At 40.5% G+C, this 23,542-nt stretch overlaps 1 protein-coding gene across 8 annotated transcripts in view; it reads right to left on the reverse strand.

Moving 5' to 3' along the window:
- Positions 1–23,542, reverse strand: part of RAP1GAP2 (RAP1 GTPase activating protein 2) — a 358,594-nt gene that overhangs the window by 148,898 nt on the left and 186,154 nt on the right. For all 8 annotated transcript variants that reach the window (XR_004537138.1, XM_033922698.1, XM_033922700.1 and 5 more), the window contains one exon: positions 9,604–9,688. Coding sequence is in view for 7 of the 8 variants with exons in the window: in XM_033922698.1 (XP_033778589.1) it covers positions 9,604–9,688 (85 nt within the window). In the remaining variant the exon portion in view is untranslated. The remainder of the gene's footprint in view (positions 1–9,603; positions 9,689–23,542) is intronic.

A 23,542-nucleotide genomic window follows, 5' to 3' on the forward strand; every position in this document is an offset into this window, starting at 1 on the left:
TTAGGATAAAACTTGTACTGGCAAATTTGCACTGTAAGGATAACTATGGCAAATTGTAACCTGTAAACTGTATATTATGTATATTAGTGCAGTATTAAACCCCTAGTATGTGTCAAGTTAGGATTAAAACTTGTATTGAAATTATGGCAAACCAGTTCAAACCGTAACCTGTTATGTATTTTTAATCTGTAACCCATTCTGAGCTCTTTGGGGTCAATGGGATAGAAAACTCCACTGTTTAATATGAAATTGTTCTCAGACATTCCAAGGAGATCACCTGTTGTTCATCTATGCCAGGGCTGCCCAAGTCCAGTCCTCGAGATCTACTGGCAGGCCAGGTTTTCAGGATATCCACAATGAATATGCATGTTCATTGTGGAAATCCTGAAAACCTGGCCTGCCAGTAGATCTGGAGGACCGGACTTGGGCAGCCCTGATCTATGCCATACATACAATAGAAAAGAAGAGGAAACGGATGAAAAAAAAATTGTCACCAGCTGCTCGTAAATATTGTCTCTCCAATTAGACACGAGTGGAAAGGAGAGAGTGGAATTATTCTAGATGTGTCTGCAAAGTACAACTCTACAGCTTAGGTTGAATTTAATTATAGCCTTCTCCCTTCATCAAGTTCCATGCCAAAGTCCAGCCAACTCACTAGACAGGTCTTTTCTTTGTTGGACACATATCCTTGTATACATAATCAATCCCATACACAAAGCTCCACTTACCAGCCTTTTGTATACATCCGAATGAAAGTGCATCCAGAACCTGTCACCGCTCAGCAGTCTACGGGGGGTGGGGGGGTGCTAAAAGATTCTCAACCAAACCAAGAAGAGAATGACGTGGATATGGTTCAATCAGTGATTTGAAACAATGTGAAAACATTGGCGCTTAATGAAATAAGGTAACACTCTTAGCTACAGTGGCAAAGTAAGGTTCAGAATTTAGGAAGTTGGTTGGTTGGGCTGAGAACTTTTCAGCAACCCCTCGTACATATGACAACAGTCTGTGCTCTGATGAATTCAGCTCCTTCATTAATTTCTGTGTACTGATATGATGAATTAAGTGCTTTCTTTTCTTCAAATTTCCATAAGCTGCTTATCATCTATACAATTTCTTCCAAGGGAAAAAAAAAATCTTGGTCCTTATCGGTAAGACAAAAATAACACAGCTGTATCATGCCCTAGAGGGTAAATTTGCAAAGCTATTTTTAGTCAGTCAGGCTGTGAGAGTCATTTCTCAAAGTCATTGGCACAAAGCCTTGTATTCAAGGTAACATTCTTTGCCTTCGAACTTCTTATGCCTACTTTATCTTGAGATCCGTCAGCGGTCCTGCTCTCATCTGCCATCAATTTTTATCTCTTCTGGAGTTTACCACAAAGATCTGGATCACCTGGACAGCAACCACAGGAACCCACCTAGGTCAGTCAGAAACCCTCTCTGGATCTGAAATTGTACAAACATTTCAGAGAATAAAGTGCATTCAGTAGTCACAAATGAAGTGCTGAGTAAATGAATCAGGAGGGCGGACTCTACACTAAGAACATAAGAATTTGCCGCTGCTGGGTCAGACCAGTGGTCCATCGTGCCCAGCAGTCTGCTCACAGGTCAAAGACCAGTGCCCTGAGACCAACCCTACCTACTTATGTTCCAGTTCAACAGGAACATGTCCAACTTTGTCTTGAATCCCTGGAGGGTGTTTTCCCCTATAACAGCCTCCAGAAGAGCGTTCCAGTTTTCCACCACTCTCTGAGTTAAGAAGAACTTCCTTACGTTTGTACGGAATCTATCCCCTTTCAACTTTAGAGAGTGCCCTCTCGTTCTCCCTACCTTAGAGAGGGTGAACAACCTGTCCTTATCTACTAGGTCTATCCCCTTCAGTACCTTGAATGTTTCGATCATGTCCCCTCTCAATCTCCTCAGTTCGAGAGAGAAGAGGCCCAGTTTCTCTAATCTTTCGCTGTACGGCAGCTCCTCCAGCCCCTTAACCATCTTAGTCGCTCTTCTCTGGACTCTTTCGAGTAGTACCATGTCCTTCTTCATGTACGGCGACCAGTGCTGGACGCAGTACTCCAGGTGAGGGTGCACCATGGCCCGGTACAGTGACTTGATAACCTTTTCCATATTATGAGGACTGCAGCACTGATTTTAATGTGCAGGATCAGGGACTGCAAATAGGGGATAAGGAAGAAGGGTTTTGCTTCTGCTGTCACATGGCTACCTCTCTGGCCAGGGAAAGGAAGCAATGGGGCTGCATCTCTGCCATTACAAGCTGCTCCAGCACTTGCCATTGCTCCAGTACCACGTCCTGTACAACTGAATGGTTTATTGCAAACAGTCACACCAGCCCTAGTGTCATTTCAACAACAGCAACTACGGCCTTGGCAATAGGCTCATCACAGCTCTCATGAATGAATGTCAATGTCTCCTGCTCATACATCACTGGTCTACTAAATAGAGGTATGTATCTGAATTCATTAAGTTTCAAATTTATTGATTTTTGATATGCCGTCTATCAGAAGCTTCTAAACGGTTTACAGTTTAGTTTAAAAATAAAAACAGTATCAGTTACAGGCAGGGTAACAATCGACTGATATGAAACAGAAGAGCTAAAGGAAAGAAATACAATGTAATAAAAGAAAAATAGAGGAAGAAGGAAAACACAATAGGGAGGGGAGAGTGTAGATTATTCCTCTCTTGAGTTATTTTCTCATACATTAACATCACATCATTCTTTCTTTGTATACCGCACAATGCCGGTTCTAGGCGGTGAACAGAAAGAACACATCAAGGAAGACATTAGCATTAAAGACAGACCAAAACATAGTAACAAGGCTAAAAGAAGTTCCCTGTCTGTCCCAACGGGATCACAATCTGTGTTATGTAGCCTGACAATGAGATAGAAAATGTGTACACATAATAAAAAGACGACAACATCATCATAAACTCATCGGAGGCAAAATCCCCTTAAAGGAAGAAGAGATGGAATGGGAAGGAACAGAAAGAGAGAGAGAAAAAGAAAAGGCCCAAGAAAAGAAGGCACCTTCTCCAGCTGCCTATCCCAGCGTCATAATGAAGAGAATCAAGATAGATAAAGAGTAAAAAGTAACCCCACCCACACACTCCTAACTGGAGATTTTCAGTGGGAGATAACAGGTAGAGAATGACATGGGGCTAAGTTTGTCCCCCATCTCCGCATGAAATAAATTTCCCTGTCTCCGCGAATTTTGTCGCTGTCACTGTCCCTGTCCCATTCCTGTTTGAGGCTTGTGCAGATGAGGACAGAGCTTGCAGGGACAGGAAAAGAACTCGTCAGGCTGGGAAAATGAGTTCCCGTGTCATTCACTAATAACAGATTATCTCCTGCTAAATATCCCTGGTTAGGTGCTGGCAGTGTATAAAATATTATGCCATCAAATTCAGTCAGAGGTGGTAAAAGTTATTCTTGGATTTTCAGGGCTGGACCATGAATATCCAGTTTATGCAGAGTCAGTTACGTATTCAGATCAGAACTTAAGCAGCTATGGCAATGGCGTACCTGGTGGGGCAGGAACCTGGGTTGCAGCTCCCCCTCCTCCAGGTATGCGCATGGCCGTCATCTTTGCTAGTCTGCTACCCCAGAACAGCATGTTGACATCAGAGAGGTGGGAGTCAGTGGAGCTGATGGCTATGTGCAGGTGGACCGCAGACCCATGACCACTCCAGTTACAATTTGCCATAGTTATCCTTACAATGCAAGGTTTTCAGTACAAGTTTTATCTTAATTTGACACATAGTTTATAGGTTAGCTTTGCCATAGTTACAGTGCAGGATTTTACAATACAAGCTTTCCTTACATGACACATACTGGTTCTGGCACCAATATCCATTTCTTTGTAGTTCATCGGTCAAGGGCAGGGGCTTAGGTAAAGATGTATATTTTTATTGCTTTTCTAAAGTTGAGGAATCTGTTCTGTACCTGGGGCCATACTTATATCACCCAGGATGCTCATACACTCAGTGGAGGCCCCTATCAGGAATTAACACTCAGGATTCCCCGGTCTCTCTTCAATATGAATAACTCACCTTAATAGCTTAGATTTAACCAGGCTTAGAAGTTTCTGGCACATCATAGCAACTTTTTAAACAGTTTCAAAAGATGAACCAGGTAATAAAATGCTGGTGTGCCCTAATGCTGAAAACTATTTTGCAAAATCCAAAACCCATTAGGGAGGTTCTTCAGAACACAGTAATTTAATTGCCGGCACGACACCGTAAGACGCTGGCTGAGGAGAAACTGATTTGAATACAGACCGGCTATGATACAGGTATTAAAACTTGTTCTGTGCGAGACAGGATAAATTATCTCAGTACGTTTTCCCCAACAGAGTGTCATAGGCCACTGACAGAATACATTACTGTAACACAGACTTTCAATTATCTCTTATAAGAAAGCAGAAATGGAGAAGTTGTACTTCAAATAAGAAATCATGCAAAGTCAACCAACCAATACTTTTTTTTTCTGGAGCTGTGTTGATTTCAATTATTTTTATTTGAACACAAGGCCCATTGAGATTATAGTTACGATTCTGAATATTGTAGATTTTGGGAGGAGATCTCAAAGGGAGATGGGATTTGAACTGGTCTCTCTGCAATCCATTACTCTGTGCTGTAACTGTTAAGCATGAATCCCGATTTTGGATAGCTTGTCTTGATAGAAAAAGGGATGTCACAATTTGCAAGCTGTTTTACAAAAGGCGCATTCAACATGGAGCTTTTCATTAAAAAAAATCTAGGAGATTGCAGGGGAAACATCTAAACTTGGCCACACATACTGCACAGTCTTGTCAATAGGCCAGTTCCTGAGAGCCCACAGCAGCAGGGGGTTCACTCTCTCCTAACCAGTAATATATGTTAAATGGGTGGATAGGGACACATAATCCATATTGCCCAGGGGCTGAGTTCACTGTCAATCTGCCCCTGAGTAGCCATTTTACAAAGAAACTTGTTAAAACAAAAGATGCATCATTCAGGCTCTGCTTGCGCAAATGCCACCACTTACATGCGTAATTAGTGGGAGAGTTTGACTTACACGTGCGTTAGCATTTACACATGCAAACAGCAGAATTCACAAAAGCACACATCCACAGGGAGCCATTTAAAGAGCCAAACTGCAGAAGTCCAATTTTTGAATTTCTGGGGTTATTTTAAGTGCCCCAGGCACCTTCAAACCCTCGCTACGCCACTGCCTAGAAGGCATCAGCCAGCACCTTGGTGTCCATGCAAATCACTGTTAACAGGTCCTTGTTCTTACAACTATATATATATATATATATATATATATATATATATAAAATCGGAGGTATGTGTGTATGTATGTGTATATGTATATATGTGTGTATGTGTGTATGTGCCGTGATCACGCAAAAACGGCTTGACCGATTTGAACAAAACTTGGTATGCAGATCCCTCACTACCTGGGATGATATGTTCTGGGGGTCTCGCGGCCCACCTGCACATGTGGGCGGAGCTACAAACATAAAATCAGATTTCACCCATTCATGTCAATGGAAAAAAATGTAAAAAGCTGCCATTCTCACAGTAATTCAAAAACGGCTTGACCGATTTGAACGAAACTTGGTATGCAGATCCCTCACTACCTGGGGTGATATGTTCTGGGGGTCTCGCGGCCCACAACTCTATGTTGCTTGCTCAAGGGTGGGTTCACCCAAGAATTTATATGTTCTTGCTCCTGGAGGTGAAACTAAAAATGTTGTTTATAATCAAGTTTTGCGTTAGTTGTATTGTATTCATTTTGTCAAATATTTCACATTATAATTTGAATATATGTGTGTGTGTATGTATGTATGTTACGGCATAACTCTTTAATGCATGGACAGATTTCAACCAAACTTGACATACACATTACTTACTATCTGAGGACAAACACTGTGGGGGTGGGAAGGGGGGGATATTAAAAATGATTGAAAATGACAGATTTTAGTATCTACCCCATAGTGTTTTCGGGCTCACAGATGAATACTCAGCATAACTCTGAAACGCATGGAGAGATTTCAACCAAACTTGGTACACATATGACTTACTATCTGGGGAAAAATATTGTGCAGGTGGGACGGGGTAAAATACTGTGGGGGTGGGAAGGGGGTGATATGTTAAAATTATCAAAAGTGACAGATATTAATGTCCAACCCATAGTTTTCGGGCTCGCAGAGATGAATACCGACACTCCCGATGCCGTTTAAGTCTAAGTTCAGCCCCATAGAGAGGGACATTCCTTTGGGACATGTGGAGGGTAGGGGGTTGGGACATGTGGGACATAGTGGGGTGGGACATGTAGGGGGTTGGACATTTTGGGATAAATAAATATCCGGGCAACGCCGGGTAATCAGCTACTTAACTATATAATTGTAAACCATCATGAACTGGGATTTAAATGCAAATTTATTCTGCCAACCTAGTAGTTACATCATCACATGACTCACAATAAGCACACCACTGCTCGACTACAAAGGTAGTGTCAATTAACTTTAGAAAATGTGGACAGAAAGCAAGAAAAATATTGATGTATGTCGTACGAGTTCCCTCTTGTAAGCTGCTGTGATACAGTCAATTGCTCTACGGACTGAAAAGCTCACTTCACTTTCTCCTGTCAAATGGAAAGCTTTTACAGCCGAGATCAGCTAAATATAACACTGCTGCTATCAAATTGATCCTTTTAACATCAACTGTTGTTTAATGGATGTTGATTTGAAACCAATTTGCTGGGTTTTTTTTGGTTCGGTACTCAGTCTAAGGGGCCCTTGAACAGACTGTTTTACTTCAGCTGCCTGGGTTGCCCCAGGCTATAAATATTTGTATTCTGCTGACATTTATCTTACTTTTATTTACTTATTACAATATTTTAGGCCAAGCTATCTGTCAACTCTAGGTGGGTTACAATTATTACATACATAAAATTCTTACACATCCGTACTTAAAAGAAGAGTACTCGCCAATACAAAGATAAAAAATAAATACCAGTAAATAAATTTACAGAGTATTAAAGTCCCATGACAGATTACCAAAAGTGTTCACAAGCAAAAAGACTTTCAACTGTTTCTTAAACTAAGCAACAGAACTGATATTCCTAATTTCCACTGATAGAGTATTCCATAATATCACGCCTTGAACACAGAAAATGGAGGAGTGATAGATGAACAACCAAAGAACTTTAAAAGAGGATACAAACAGCAATAGTTTATCTTCAGAGCATAAGCCTCGATTAGGCCGACAAATTTTCAAATTGCAATAAAAACTAACAGGACCTTCATTATTCAAAGCTTTATGAATGAAATCTGAACTCACCATACGAGGAGGGGGGGGGGGTGCTGACAAGTTCTCAGCCTAACCAAGAAGAGGATGACGTGGATACGGTTCAATCAATGATCTGAAACAATGTCAAAGCATGGAATTTCATTTCTGCAAATTGACACATAACAAAATAAGAAAACACTCTTTTCAGCTCCGGTGGCAAAACAGCACTCAGAATTTAGAAAGTTGGTTGGTTGGGCTGAGAACTTTTCAACACCCCCTTGCATACTTCCGTTAGATGACTGCTCCATCATACTGTTTTAAGATGTACATTTCAGATCCTGTATTGTATCATTGCTTTTACTAGGATTTAATTGACCTGGATGGCAGACCGCCTGAGACTAGCAGGTGTTGTAGGCTGAGGGGCCCCATGTTGGGCAGCAGCGACACAGTGAAGCCACACACTGCGCGGAAGCCAATGGGACCCCACTCCTGTCCTGTGCCATGAAACATCACAGGGTGCATTCCTCACTGTGTGTGTTGCTGTGAGTTGGTGGCCGACTCGGTGGCACGATCCATCCAATTTACCCTTTATTTATTTATTGAGATTTATTAACCGTCTTTCTAATGAGATTCGCTCAAGGCAGTGTATAAGTACAGTTTAACATAAAGCTTACACTTTTGTTAACAGCATAACAATAGTAAAATGACCAAATATAAATATAATCAGTGGTGTAGTACGGGTTGGGCGAGGGGGGAGGAAACACCCCAGGTGCCGTCTTGATAGGGGCGTGGCACCTGTCCTTCTTTCTGCCCCTCTGCTCCTTCCCTGCCCCCCACTGCCGTGCATGCACTGCCTTCCCTCCCTTGTATCTCTGTAACGTTCCTAGCAGTGAGCAGCAACCCTTAACCTGCTGTTGCTCCTGCATCGGCTCTTCTTCTGACATCACTTCTGGACCTGCGCATAGGAAGCGACAGCAGGTTAGGGGTTGATGCTCGCCACTAGGAACGTTACAGAGGTACGGAGGAAGGGAAGGGGCACACACGGATGACAGTGGGGGTGGGGGTGGGTGGGAGGAAGGAGCGTGCAAGGTGGGGGGTGGAGAAGAGAGCAGGGGAGGGGCGCTACCGCCCCAGGCATCTCTCACCCTCATTATGCCACTGAATACAATGACCGAGTTAAACTCAAAATCATCAAATTGAAACTTAATATCACCACCATGAAACTGCTTCAAAAATATACTTCTTAACAGCACTGAAATTCAAATTACAGAGATAACACATCAGCATAATATTTATGAAACACGTTAGAGCATTCAAATAACACAGATATGACCCTAATGCTTTTCTGCAATGCAGCTTATCATATAGCTGAAGGGCACATATTAGATGAGTCTAATTTACTCAGATACCTAGCAATGTCTAAGTCATCCACCCCTAACCACGCCTACTTTTTAGGTAGGTGTCATTGGGCATCGCTAGGCACCTTGACTTAGGCGTCCTAAGAGTTCCGTGTGGAAATCTTAATCGGTAATTTTTTAATGGGGGGATTGGCTGGAAACTGGCATAGTTGATCACCAAACCATTTAAGCCAATTAAAAAAAAAAAAAAAAAGCTGTGCATGGATTCCGAATTTAGGTGTCGCTAAGCATTCTTTATTAGGGTACCTAGTGGCACCTAACATAGGTGTCCTTTATGGAATCTGGCTCTTTGTGTAGGTAATTTAATGGAATAACAAGCTAATTTGTGTAAATAATTGGCATTTCAACAGGCAATTATTGCCACAAATGGGCATCTATGAAATTGTGGACGCCTATTTTGTGAATCGCGCACAACCTTTGGACGTCTTTCAATTATTGCTTGTTAAAGTCATTAATTGGGCTTATTATCCAATTTATTTATTCTATTTATTTATTTTACAAATTTCTATACCGTTTAGCACTAAACATTTTACATAATTTACAGACATAAAATTATTTTAAAAACATAATAAGACAAACACACAAACAATTCTCCGATATCATATCTGCAAACTAACACCAAAGCTTATATAAAGAGATTGTGAACAATTCATCAGTTATACTAAAGATACAAATTATTGGCTAGAAAAAGGTGTCTACAAATAATTGCATCTTGAGTAGTTTTCTAAACAAGCCCTTTTCACGGCAATTTCATATTTGGCCTACAAGGGAGTTGCATATTTTAACTCCTGCACAACTTTAGAAATCCATTTCAGAATTTGCCCCATAGGCTAGAAAATGTGAAAGAAAGAAAGAACGTAATGAGCAGAATCAAGAGGGTCAATTCTCTTACCTTCATCGTTGGAGAGGCAGTGGGCGGGGGAGACGAAGGGCATTCAAGAGGAGTTACATCCGTGCTGTTCGCCAATTCCTGTTTCCTGCAAAAAAAGGGAAAAAATGAGAGTCACATGAGCCTGATTTTATTGGAAGCTTCACCATTGTTAATGTCAGAAACATTTGAATACTAATATCCAATAGCGCATCTAAAGTCACATGTTTTACTGCAATGACTCGCCCCCCCCCCTCCCACCCCAAGCAAAAAATAAAAAAATTTCTTCGCAACATATCGCATAAGAAAAGTGCAGAGTATTTTGGGACTGCCACTCTTGAATAAAGGAATTTGGTAGAAAATAGAGCGCCCTCTTTACCTACTCTATTGTATATGCTTATCTTTGTGAACTTCATAAACGGGGAAGTAAAGTAGATAGAATGGAATTGCTACTCAATGCAATGGATGAGTTTCTTTTGGGTGCAAATTGAGCGTTGGAGCTCATACCACTGCAGCCAGCGATAAAAAAGTCTAACGCGACTTCCTAAAAGGAGGCCTTGGTTTTATCATTGTTACAATTACCCATACATAGCATAAAGAACTTTAAATAAATAATTCTCAAAGTTAATGCAATTTTATAATTTCAGTTTTAATGTGCCATAGAAAAGAAACATTTGCTCCGTTTAGTGTGACGGAGTTAAACATGTTTGAGAGACACTGATGTAAGGGGACCAAAATTAAGATTTAAATGTCTCTGCAATGGGAATGGCTACATTCCAAACATTAAGATTTGGTGTCATCATGTGTGGTTTCATCATTGTGGTTTCTCCATCTATCTCTCCCTTGTTCAGTTGATGAATAAAGCAGTCATCTTTTTTTTATTATTAATTTGAAACAAATTATCAAGCATTTAAACATCTTGTACAGTAAAGATTGAATAAGACTCACAAAATAAGAAGAATAATCCAATGTGATTATATATCATTACTTAAACAATCTTAGATCCAAGGTTACAAATGAGTGAATAAAAGAAATTTGAATACACATCCAAATTTAAGGAAGTTAAATATCTAATTACTGGGTCTGGGAGACCAAATTTTTTATTCATTTTGACTTGATGCTCCCTCCCCTTCAAGGCGTCTCAAAGTTAACTGAGTTGAATCAAAGAATACATATTTTGGGGATGTATACAATGCATTTACATGGATACCTAAGAAAAAAGACCCCCACCAATTGAAGTTACTCCAGTTTTAAGGATCAGGAATTGATGCCTCGATTAAGCACTCATTTGAACGTGAGATGCTAATACCACAGAGCAGGATTCCCCAAACCTGCCCTGGGCACTCCATAACTGTCAAATTTTCAGCACATCCACAGTGAATATGAATGAGATAAATCTGCATACCCTGGGTCTCACTAAACAATAAGCAAGAGGTAACCACACAGGGGAAATAATTCTAGAACATTGGGCCTCGAATTTGCCACCACAAGGGGGTGCGAAGAGCACCAGTTCTATAACGGCACTTAGATGTATCTATGACATTCTAGAATATTAGCGTAAAGCACTTTGGTGTGCCAAAGGTTAGGCATGATCCCTTATATTAGGTCAATGGCTGGTATAAGTGGGAGCACCTAAGTGAAGCAAAGCACCAAAAAGGAGAAAAAATGCAAATGGAAAAGAAGGGAAGGACCAGTAAAGAATAAATAAAAAAAGGAACCTTGGATTCAAGGAATGACAAACAAAAACCTTATAATGATAAAAACTAGACCGACAGATCTGTATAAAAACTAATCTCTAAAACAGTGGACGTTCAGAAAAAGGACTCAGTACAGAGCGGTGTTTCAGCACAATTGCTTGCCTTAGGAGTCACAACAAACTGAATATGTTTATGTTTATTATCATTTGTTATACCTCAGCGGTCTACATTCTAAATCATATTAAATAATAATAATAATAATGAGAACTTTGTATAAATAAGAGAAAAAAGAGCAGACAATCTTGAGTTCAATTTGAAAGAAAGAGGAGAATAAGAGCAAAAAGAGAATCCGAGCGTAGGGAAAAATAAATAGATCAATAAAATAAGATTTTCTCATAAACTGGACAGATAGTTCTAACTAGAAGTATTTGATGTTGGGCTTCAAGGGGACAATTCTAAAACCAGGCACTTCCATGTGGGTGCCCTGAGGCTAAACATAGGAACCTATTTGAAAGTGCTGCTGATCATTCGCATGTGTAATGTGTATGTAAATGTGAGCATCCAGTTTATAGAATTGCCCTCTCAGTTACTATGCACAGCCATCTACCAAAACACGACCCCTATCAGACCTTCTCTGTTACATCTCTCAATAAAGGAGCTTCTGTAAAACTGGACACACTTAACGTTAATGGCATTATCTGGAAAAAAAACACAAAAACAACCCTACCGCTCATTTTTTGGTTGGTGCTCAACAAACACTTTTGCTTTGTTTTTGTTTCTATAACATATGGAAATAAGTCTCACTGGAAAACTCAGAAACAAAAAGCAAATCATCAGCAAAATAACTGCAAAGTAAATAGAAAAAGCTGGTAATAAATCACAAACCGACCAATTAACACCCACAATGTTTTATTTTATTAAGAAAAAAGAATAGGGAAAAGATCTCAGTGGCTATTCTGTTCTTTTCCCAAAATAAATTGTTCAATATTATCACTGATCTGGGAATATATGCAATAATGAGTCAATTTGATTCTAAAGCACTTATCCAAATACCAGCACCTGCCATCTAGATAAGAGCTGCTGACCAGGATGTTCACAGGCATTATCCCCTGCATTCTACATATGGGGCCAGATTCTGCAAAAACGATGCCGGTCTTGTGTCAATTACATTACAGCGCCGTTTGCAGAAGCGTGGCTATTGTCAAAGTTAGGCGCCAGAAACATAGACCAGGGTTTTAAAGGCCTATATTACTGCCACCTATCTTTGATGTGAACTGCGTCTACAGAAGCACCTAACGGTGCTTAAGATCATTTCTGGCACAAACCATGCCTACTTCGACCTTAGGAGCTGCTAGGCACCTCTGTAGACGTTATGCCAGCGCCATTTTTGTAGGCACTTCTGGGCACCTACATTTTCTAAAAATGAGTTTAAATCGTTTTTTGATTGGCACAGTCAAGTACTACACCAATTGAACCATTTAAAATAACTTAGTTAGGTGACAGTAGAGTGCCCACCACCGCTTAATTTACAGTACCATATAGAAAATTTGGGCAATGGCACCCACAGTTGTGCATGCAAATTTGGGTATATACCCCATTTGCATGTTCAGTTTAATTAAGTAATGAACCGATATTAACAATGGACACTATCAATTATTGTCATTAATTGGCAACGATTTGGATTTGCACGTGCATCTTGCTAAGCGCTATTCTATAAACATATGTATAGAATTTGACATATGACTAGAATGTGAACAGCAGACATATTCCTTATTTCCTATGCTTTAAGTCGAAAGGGCAGATAAGAAAAAAAAACTTCTCATGAATTCCTATTTCATTAAACTTCAGCTAACGGAGAATTTTTCTTTTAAGAAAAAAGGCTTCCTGAGCCTATCTGGTAGGAGTATATAGCTGAAAGTGGAACTAAAATTTTTCAGAACTTTTATAAAACATAAGAATTGCCACTGCTGGGTCAGACCAGTGGTCCATCATGCCCAGCAGTCCACTCATGCGACAACCAGCACCCTAACTGAGACTAGCCCTACCTGCGTACGTTCTGGTTCAGCAGGAACTTGTCTAACTTTGTCTTGAATCCCTGGAGGGTGTTTTCCCCTATAACAGATTCCGGAAGTGCGTTCCAGTTTTTTACCACTCTCTGGGTGAAGAAGAACTTCCTTACGTTTGTACGGAATCGATCCCCTTTCAACTTTAGAAAGTGCCCTCTCGTTCTCCCTACCTTGGAGAGGGTGAACAATCTGTTTTTAGTGAGGGTTTTTTTTGTTGTTCATAATTGATACACTTTACATTTACACGGTTTAAACTGATCAGCATCAATTGCTAACATTTTCAAGGTAGGAGAAATCAGATTTCTGAGTCTCATATCTAGTGGCAGGCATTTTCCAGATTGGCCTTGGGCTGCTGTAATAAATCTTTTATGCCAAAAGTGCAGAACATCAGTAACAAAAGAGCAAAATGAGCGCACCTACTTTTCTGATGCTGCTGTCACACAGAAGGTTAAGGATTATTGTATACAAACTGCAGGAAAAGCCAGGAGCCAAAACCACAGAGATTGTAAATCCTCATTTCTTCATACACGTTAGCGAGAAATCTTATTTATGATGCCTTTAAAGCTATAAGTTCCTTCAGGAATAAAACCATTTAGGGGCAAAGTTATCAAGGTGAGCTACAGTGTTATGTTACCACTAGTTCATATTATATTAGCACAAGTTCCATTTTATATAAATGAGACCTAATTACTAAGAACTAAAATTAACAGGTCTCAATAGCCCACAATGATCTCTCCCAGCCCTTACAATCTTATCCTGATAGGAAGTTATGTACAAATCATATGCTTATACATTTTATATTATGAGGCAGGGTCTTAGAAAAAAATGATCAAAAAATGCTTTTAACCCATTCTGGACTTTCTTGGGAAGACGGGATAAAAAATAAACAAACAAATAAATAGATAAATCTATTTTCTGTAAATTTTATAAAGGCAACAGATGTACTTCAGTGCCTTTATAAAATAGGCTTTTAGAGCCCTCTCCACCTCCACCCCCCTTTTACATAGATGTGTGGCAAATGCACCAAAGCCCTTTAAATCCTTCTGGGCTTTGGGACAGTTACTGCAGCGGCCCTTGCTATCGGGCTTTGTAAATAATAATAATAATAACTATTTTTCTATACCGCCATAGTCAGACGACTTCTAGGCGGTTCAACATCGAAAGAAGGCTGGGCATTCAGCAAATTACAAATGCATGAGGGGAAAGTTACAGAAGAAAGGGTAGTAGTGGAGGGAAATGTAAGAGGGGTTGAAAGTGAAAGTGAGAGGGGTAGGAATTGCCTGAAGATTGCTTTGGGTTGTAGGGGGAAAAAGCGTAGTGAGCGCGGATTGGACTGTTTAGGTGATGAATTTGTCAGAGTGGTTTTGATAGATTTTTGGAATGCGTTGTAGGTCTGTCTGGTTTTATTTATGCAGTTTCCCAGCCAGGATTGTTGTCTGTTAGTTTGGAACATGAAGGTTCTGTCAAGGTAGGATTTGTATTTGCAGCCAGTAATTTTAGGATAGGCGAAGATGTTTTTGTTTCTGGTTGTTCGTGGGGGGTTGTGTAGAGTAAAGTGTGTTTGCAGGTAGGAAGGTGCTAGGCCCCAGATTTGTTTGAAGCAGATGCATGCAAATTTGAACTGTATTCGCGCTTCCATTGTTAGCCAGTGCAGCTTTTTGTAGTATGGGCTAATGTGGTCTTGTTTTCTCAGTTCGAAGATTAAGCGAACTACAGTGTTTTATACTAATCTCAGTTTTTTTATTGTTTTTTTGTGGGATACCCAGGTAGACGATGTTGCAGTAGTCCAGGGTGGATAGGATGTTGTGTCAAAGTATTTTTTAATAGTCCTTAGCTTCTATAACAATGAAGAAATGCTTCTACACTCTTAAGTTTGTGTGGTCAACCATGGTCAAGTGCGTGTCTAGAGTGACACCCAGGATTTTTATGGTTTTGGAAATCAGATATTCGTGGCTGTTTATTTTTAATGATGTTTTCGTTATTTTGTCGTTGGGGTTTGCCAGGAAGACTTTTGTTTTCTCTGTATTTAGTTTCAGTATGAAATTGGTGGTCCATTTTTCGATTTCTCTCATTGTGTGTGAAAGGATGTCTATAATTTCAGTTGAGATGTTATTTAAGAGGATTAGGATGGATATATCGTCTGCGTATATGTAATGTGTTAAGTTTAATTTGTGTAGTCAGTGACCTAAGGATGCTATGTAAATGTTGAATAAAGTAGGCGATAGAGGGGAGCCTTGGGGTACCCCTGACAGGTTATTCCATGGGTTGGAGTGATTTCCATTGCTGGTTACTCTGTAGGATCTGTTTGTTAAGAATTCTTGGAACCATTTCTTTACCTTTCCTGAGATTCCCATTGTATTAAGGCAAAGTAGCATGATTTTGTGGTCTACCAGGTCAAATGCACTGCTGAGGTCTAATTGCAGGATCAATGCGCTTTTGCCTTTGCTGAAGAGATCATAGAGGTGGTTTAGTATGGAGGCTATGACCGTTTCTGTGCTATATCCTTTCCTGAAACCTGATTGATGATCGCTGAGGATGTTAAATTTGTCTAGGTAGTTTACCAGTTGGAGGTTGACCAATCCTTCCTGCAGTTTTGTGAAGAGGGGAATGCTTGCTATGGGTCTGTAGTTGGATATTAGTGCTGTAGAGGTTTTCTGATCTTTGGGGATTGGAGTAATCAGTATGTGGCCCATGTCTTTGTTTAGTGCTCCATTTGTAAGGGCCGTTATTAGCCAAGTGAATAGTTCCATTTTGAATTCAGGTGGGGCAGTTGTCATGATTTTGGGGGGACATTCGTTGAGTAGGCAGTTTGATTTGCTGTATTTGTTGAATAAATTTAGGAACTGATGCCAATTTGGGAATTCAAAGTGGTTCCAGCTCATGTCTACTCTGGTATGCTAGTCGTGGGGTTCGAGATAGTGGAGGATATCGTTTGTGGGTGGGGGTACAGTTGCTTTTAGGTTTGTGATTTTGTTTTTAAAAAATTTGGCTAGGGCTTGGGCAGATGGGGTGCTCTCACTGTCATTTTTCAGGATTCTTGTTGTGTATGTTAGTGTTTTTACTAGTTTGAACAATTCTTTGCTGTTTATTTTGTCCGTACTTATTTTTTGTGCGTAGTGTTTTGTGCGTTTTTCTCTGATCATATTTTTGTATGTTTTCATTTTTTGCTTCCAGGTTGTCTTATCTGTTTCTTTGTTTTCTTTCAGATTCTCTCCAGCGTTCTTAGTTCCTGTTTATTGGTTAGTAATTCTGAGTCAAACCATTCATTTTGTGCTCTATCTTTCTTTTTGTATTTTTGGTAAGGAGCTATTTGCTCTAAGAGTTCTTTACTGATCTTTTTCCATCTTGTGGGGAATTCCTGTATTTCATTGGTTGTAGGGCGAAGCTCATAGTGGGCCCAGAATTCAGTTGGGTTTATAGTACTTCGGCTGGTTATTGTTTTCGTGTTTTTGCTTTTGTGTTTCGGCAGGGAATTCTGTTTTTGCCAGTGTAAGTGGAAATTGCCAATATAGTAGTCCGACCAGATTCATTTTCCCCAGGACCCTGTATGATATTGTATTTTAGGATCTAGGATTTCTTTTTGAGAGAAGGTAACTATGTCAAGTTTGTGGCCTTTTTCATGAGTTATCTCTGTGTCTGGAATAGGGAGGGGTTTAGACAATAGCACACATTTGCCTCTCCCTAACAGCAGATGCACATTTGGGTGAGGGCAAGTACTCTATACATGTATATTTATATTTTATAAAATACATACATCTCCAGTCATGGTACCTGGGCTTGTCAAGTTTTATTAAAATTTGATAAAACGCTAGTCATACATTCTAAGCGTTTAACAGTTAAAACATTAAAATGGGCAACAATTAACAAACTTATTAATGACAGGACAATAGTTACATGGAAACAACAGGATGGTAGGGAGAAATACAATTTTAAAAGAAAAGAGAACAATTAAGGTTAAAAACAAGAGGGAAGAGAGAGGGATCATATCAGTGTTGAATATAAATAAAGCAGAATTTGGCATGGAAGGACCCTAAGATCATTTAGCAATCATAAGCATTTTAAGACCGCCCTTAAATTTATCAAGAATTTTCTCAGACCTTAAATGTGGTGGTATTGTAGGGGCTATTGTGGCGAATGAAGTTGCCCTATGTTTACTAATAATTTTTAAGGATGGGACATAAAGACGGTGCTGAAAGGCAGATCGTAATATTCTTGGAGGATCCATAAGGAATAAGGAACTTAAGAATAAAAGAAGGTTCCTTTGAGTCCATAGTTTTAAAGGAGATTAAGGCAATTTTATAAGTAATGAGATGGTGGATTGGTAACCAGTGTGCACTTTTTAGCGAAGCAGTGAGGTGGTCAAATTTTTTTTTTGTTAGTAATAATTTTTATGGCCGTGTTTTGTATTAATTATAAGTGTCGGATATCTTTTTGACAGACACCTTTGAATAAGGAATTACAGTAGTCAAGTTTGGAAATTATGAGGGAATGAATTAATATCTTAAGAGACTGTGGATCAAGTATGTTAGCTAAGGATCTGACCATTCTGAGTTTCCAGAAACAATTCTCAAAAACTGCGCTAATTTGAAGACGATAGGAGAGTTTATTGTCAATTATTACATGAAAAATTTTGATTGAACTAACGAAGTTTACTGATGTGCCATTGATGGTGATCAGAGATGTTAAATGAATATTTTCTTTCCATGGAAAGAGTAGACAATTAGTTTTGGAGATATTTAGTGAAAGCATGCTATCACAAAGCCATTGGCTGATCTTATTGAGTTTTGAATTGACGAGACTGATATCATTAGGATTGGATGCATCAATGGGGTGGATGATCTGAATATCATTTGCATAAGCGTACGCAGTAAGACCAATTGGTTGGCATAAAGTAAGCAAAGGGGCCAGACAGATATTAAAAAGAAGAGGGGAAGTATAGATTTCTGAGGAATGCCAAAATTATTTTTAAATACATCTGATGATGTGTTATTGAAAGATACTACAGAGGTACTGTCTGAAAAATAAGAAGAGAACCAGTCAAGAATTTGTTCCAAAATTCCAACGGCAGCAAGTCTTTGGAGAAGTAATGAATGGTCTATTATCAAAAGCGGCCGAGAGATCTAATGAAACAAGAATGGCAGATTTGTGCTGATCCAGATGATATTGTATAGAAGTGCTGAGATCTAGTAAAGCATGTTCCGTTGAATGATTTTTACGAAAACCGGTTTGATTGGGTGTAAAGCATGGGTATGGTCAAAGAAATCAGATAACTGATTAAATACTATTTTCTCTGTTAATTTTGAAAGAAATGGAAGATTTGAAATAGGCCTGTAGTTGGCACAGTCTGAAGTGCTTTCTTTACTGGTTTTAAGTATAGGATAGATTAAAGAATGTTTCCAAGCTGATGTTATTGTTGATGTAGAAAGGCTTTTGGTGTCATATCACTGGGGCTTGTGCGCATCTGAGAAGTTGAAAGCTATGCCTTTGGCATTTTCACTATCAGCTATGTTGTCAGTATTTTCACTACCAGGGCCTCCCAAGGCAGACACGTATCAGCGGAGATATCAGACTAACGATGCACCATTCATCTGGGCCGCAGAAGAAGGGCAGCGTTGGAGGCAGAGGATCGCATTTGATGCGACAATATCGAATTTATACTGTGCAGAAGGCCTGGAAACCTACTTCGGTATTCTGCCACAAAAACCTGATGATGTTCATCAAGACGTTAGGACTCGAACACGAGTCGATGGCACCTAACAAAATACATACATTCATTGCAAATCCCCCCAACTTTACCCAAACTATGTCCTGGGAACCCCTATTTATTTATGCATCTATGCACAAAACAGGCATTTCTAAAAAGAGGGGTCTATTACCTTATTCTATAAAATAAAGTAGGCACCTACTTTCCTTTACAGAATATTAGCATAACCAGGTATATAATGACCACTTACACCTAGGGTTACCAGATGTCTGGATTTACCCAGACATGTTCTCTTTTTGGAGAACACTTTGTCTGGGTTTTGAAAAGCTTCCTTCTTGGGGACCGCATTAGGAGGGCATCTGCATATGTGCGGATTCAACGTGGTGATGTCACGTGCACATGTGTGTGATGTCATCGCATTGCAACCTCCTGACTGGCGATAACAGGTTGAGGGGGCTCGGGGTGGGGCTGGGGTGTGATGTGGGTGTAACGGGTCAGGGCTGGGTGGGACTGGGAGCAGGGCTTTGGGTCTGTATTTTATGCAAGTAAAATCTGTAACCCTACTTATACCACCAGTGTGAGTCCTGCCCGTACTGTACCAAAACTCTACCATGTGCATGCCCACCTGTCAAATACCTGCAATAAAAATGTGAGGGAGACCACAGGACACTGCCCCCTCCCTTGATAATACTCCCTCAGAGTGCCAGAGCCATCTTATAACTTACAGTCTTGCCCAGAGGCTACAGGGGAGTGGCAGAGCCAGGAGGGTAGTCCAGGAAGAACATAACTTAGCTCAGGGTACAATTAGGTTGGAAAGAAACATAGAAACATGATGGCAGATAAAGGGCAAATGGCCCATCTAGTCTGCCCATCTACAGTAACAATTATCTCTCCAAGAGATCCTACATGCCTATCCCAGGCCCTCTTGAATTCAGACACAGTCTCTGTCTCCACCACCTCTTCTGGGAGACCGTTCCACACGTCTACCACCCTTTTTGTAAAAAAAAAAAAAAAAGTATTTCCTTAGGTTACTCTGGAGCCTATCACCTCTTAACTTCATCCTTGGCCCTCTCATTGCAGAGCTTCCTTTCAAATGAAAGAGACTCGACTCATGCACATTTAGATCAAGTAGGTAGATCAAGTCAACTTGACATCTTGAAGAAATGTGGGAGCCAATATTCAGACTGTGGGAGACCATTTCCACTGATCGATATTTGTAAGGTTATCAGATTTGGGGTTGAAAAAAAAGGATGTGTGGCCCTGCCCTGTTCTACCCTACTCCACCTCATTCTACCCCTGCCTCGTTCTGCCCCCAACTCTGCCCCCACACAAACCTCGTTTTTTCGGGGCTGTGTCTGGAAGGCATTTGCGTATGCGCAAATTCGACACAATGATGTCAGATACATGCACACATGCGTGTGATGTCACCGTGTTACATCCACGCATGTGCAGATGCTCTCGAGATGTGGCCACGATCTCAATGCTTCTCAAAACCCGGACAAAGTGCCGGGTTTTGAGAAACCGTCCAGATGCCTGGAAAGCCCTCTAAAAAGAGGACAATTCCAGGAAAAATCCGGACATCTGGTAACCCTAGATATATGAATATCTGGGGGGGGGGGGGGATTAACAGCCATAACTTAACCAGCCAAGTCAATATTGAATGCTGACCAGTTAAGTTTATAGTGGCCATAGATAGTTTCAAGTTTATTTAAAATTTCTTATACCGCCTAATTAAACCTTTTAGGCGGTGTACAAAAATGTTAAAACCGTCTATTAACTAAAATACAGTTTAAAAACACAGAACAACACTAGGGCAAATACTAACTTTAAAAGACTAATAAACAACAACAACAAAAATTTCTTTTTAAAAACGGAGACAAGAGGGATAGAAGGGCTAGAACTACAATTTGTAAAGAAAAGAAAACATGTAAGGGAAAAAAAACAATAGGGAGGGGAGCAGGTATTAAAAATCCTTCTAGATACAGCCTGCTAGTCACACAGCCCAGTTTGGCGACTAAACTTGGCTGCTCAGTGTTCAATATAGCTGCAAATATTCAGTAGAGAGCGCCAGCTAGCTATCTCCTGATAATAAATACTGGTGGTTAGCTGGCTAAGTGCTATTTAAGCAGCCAGGAGCCATTCCTGCCTGGTTAAACATTACTGAATATTGGGTGGTGTATGCTTGACCCAGCCAGAGGCCGACTGATGAATGTTGTTGACTAGAGAAAGAATTTATGTCATGGCCTGCAGAAGCAGAACCACGGGAACACTTTGCTTACATCTAAGAACCCGCCATGTCATTTTCTCCCTTGTCTGTGAAGCTAGCAGGATCCCCACACCCAGATATTTTAATAAAATAGTATTTATCTGCTGTGTGGCTGTGCTTTCACATCATCACAGTAAAATATGCACAAATTTACATAATAATGTATAAGTGCTGGTATTCTAGTCATTTATGTACATATTTGACTTAGAAATGTTGGTCCTTTATTTACAGAATTACCCCCAAATTGCATGAGTAGGTGCTACCGTTTGGCGCAGTTATTTGTTAAGCTTACATGCCCCATTATACCTTCTATATAGCTTTATTAATATCTATTTTCTACATGAAAATCAGTGGCATAGCGAGGGTGAGAGGTGCCCGGGGCAGTGGCACCCCTCCCCCCTCATCTCCCCCCTTGCTCCTTCCCCGATTCCCCCTTCCCCCATATCTCTAGTTGTTCACCGCCGTGAGCAATAAGAACTTCAACGTGCTCCTCGTGACCCCGACATCTCACCTGCCGATGTCACCTTCTATGCACAGCGCCCAGAAGTGACATCAGCAGGAGAGACGCCGCCGTCGTGAGTAGTACATTAAAATTGTTGCTCACGGGGGAAGGGAAGGGGGCGCACACGTGGAGAGGGGAGAAGTGGGAAGAGGTGGGGTGGAGAGGAGGAGGGATTCCAGCGCCTGGGGCAGACCACCCCCTCTTATTACACCACTGATGCAAATCATGCTTTATGAGATTATCCCTTAAGAACTACTATTAACTTATGATGAAAATAAACATTAGCAACCTAACTCCAAATTAAAATCATTTTCCATGTTTCAAGAGGTTATTGCTCTGTGGTTCTTTAATAAAGAGCCTGACTGGCATGGAAGGAACCAGCTGAGTTAATGATCACCATGTTCAGTTACAACCCTTCATTTGTATTACCGTAAAAGGCATAACAAAGAATGAAACACATTTCAGTGAGCTTATGCTGAAACGAGACTGGATAACCAATAAAAAGACATTTCTCGTGGCAGCTGCATAGTACGGTGAGCTGGAAGGTTACATTTTGAAAATAAGAGATCATTTTTGCATGCCTCATTTTTTTCATCCCTGCATAGAGACTTGCATCATGTCCCACCCTCAGCTCCCCATCTAACCTTCAGAGGTCACTTAACTTCCCCATGCTTTCACCCTTCACGAAAAGAGCCTCATGATATTGAGATTTAGTGGGTGCTCTGCAGAACATTGACAAGGCTTATAAATAATACAAACAGTAATCTGACTTGCATCACTAACTTTCAACATCATTTATAATCAACTTTCAATGTGGAATCCCTTAACATGCACCTGAACATCTGGCAAACCAAAAGATTGTAAAGCCTTTTATTTCATTAGCTTTCTAAGTTAACTGCAATCAAGTGACTGATTGATTGCTTTATTCTAATATGTCCCCTGTACCAAGCTGCCACCAAGTTAAAAACAAGTGTTCGAGGGTTGTGCAGTTAAGGCAGAGCTTGCAGGAATGGGACAGGGATAGATCTCAAACTAAAAATGGTTAAAACTTAACTCCTTATCCACCTCCCCCCTCTCACCATTCTCTATTTCTGTGAATAACACTATCCTCTTTCCTGTCTTGTTGGCTCACAACCTTTGGGTGATCTTTGACTCCTCTCTCTCCTACTTTGCTCAGATCTAACAAACCGCCAAATCCTGTCGCTTCCTCCTCTATAATATTACCAAAATCCATCCTCTTTTCTCTGAACACACTTCCAAAATCCTTGTCCACGCTCTCATCACCTCACGCTTAGACTACTGCACCGTACTTCTCTCGGGCCTCCCGCACACCCATCTCTCACCTCTTCAATCCATTCAAAATTCTGCTGCATAACTCATAGTCTGTGAGAGCTGCTATTCTCACATAACCCCTCTCCTCAAGTCATTTCAATGGCTCCCCGTCCATTTCCGAATACAGTTTAAACTCCTCTTGCTGACTTACAAGTGCACTTGCTCTGAAGCCCCCTGATATCTCTCCTCACTTATCTCCTCCTATGCTTTCCCCCCCCAATGATCTACGCTCATCAGGCAAGCCTCTTTTATCTGTATCCTTCTCTTCCACTGCCAACTCAAGACTCCGTCCCTTCTTTCTTAAGGCACTGTATGCCTGGAACAGGCTGCCTGAATCAATGTCGTGCTCCATCCCTGGCAGTGTTCAAATCCAAGCTAAAGGCCCACTTTTTTGAA

This window comes from Geotrypetes seraphini, chromosome 15 (assembly GCF_902459505.1).
Source record: "Geotrypetes seraphini chromosome 15, aGeoSer1.1, whole genome shotgun sequence".
Classification (NCBI taxonomy): domain Eukaryota; kingdom Metazoa; phylum Chordata; class Amphibia; order Gymnophiona; family Dermophiidae; genus Geotrypetes; species Geotrypetes seraphini.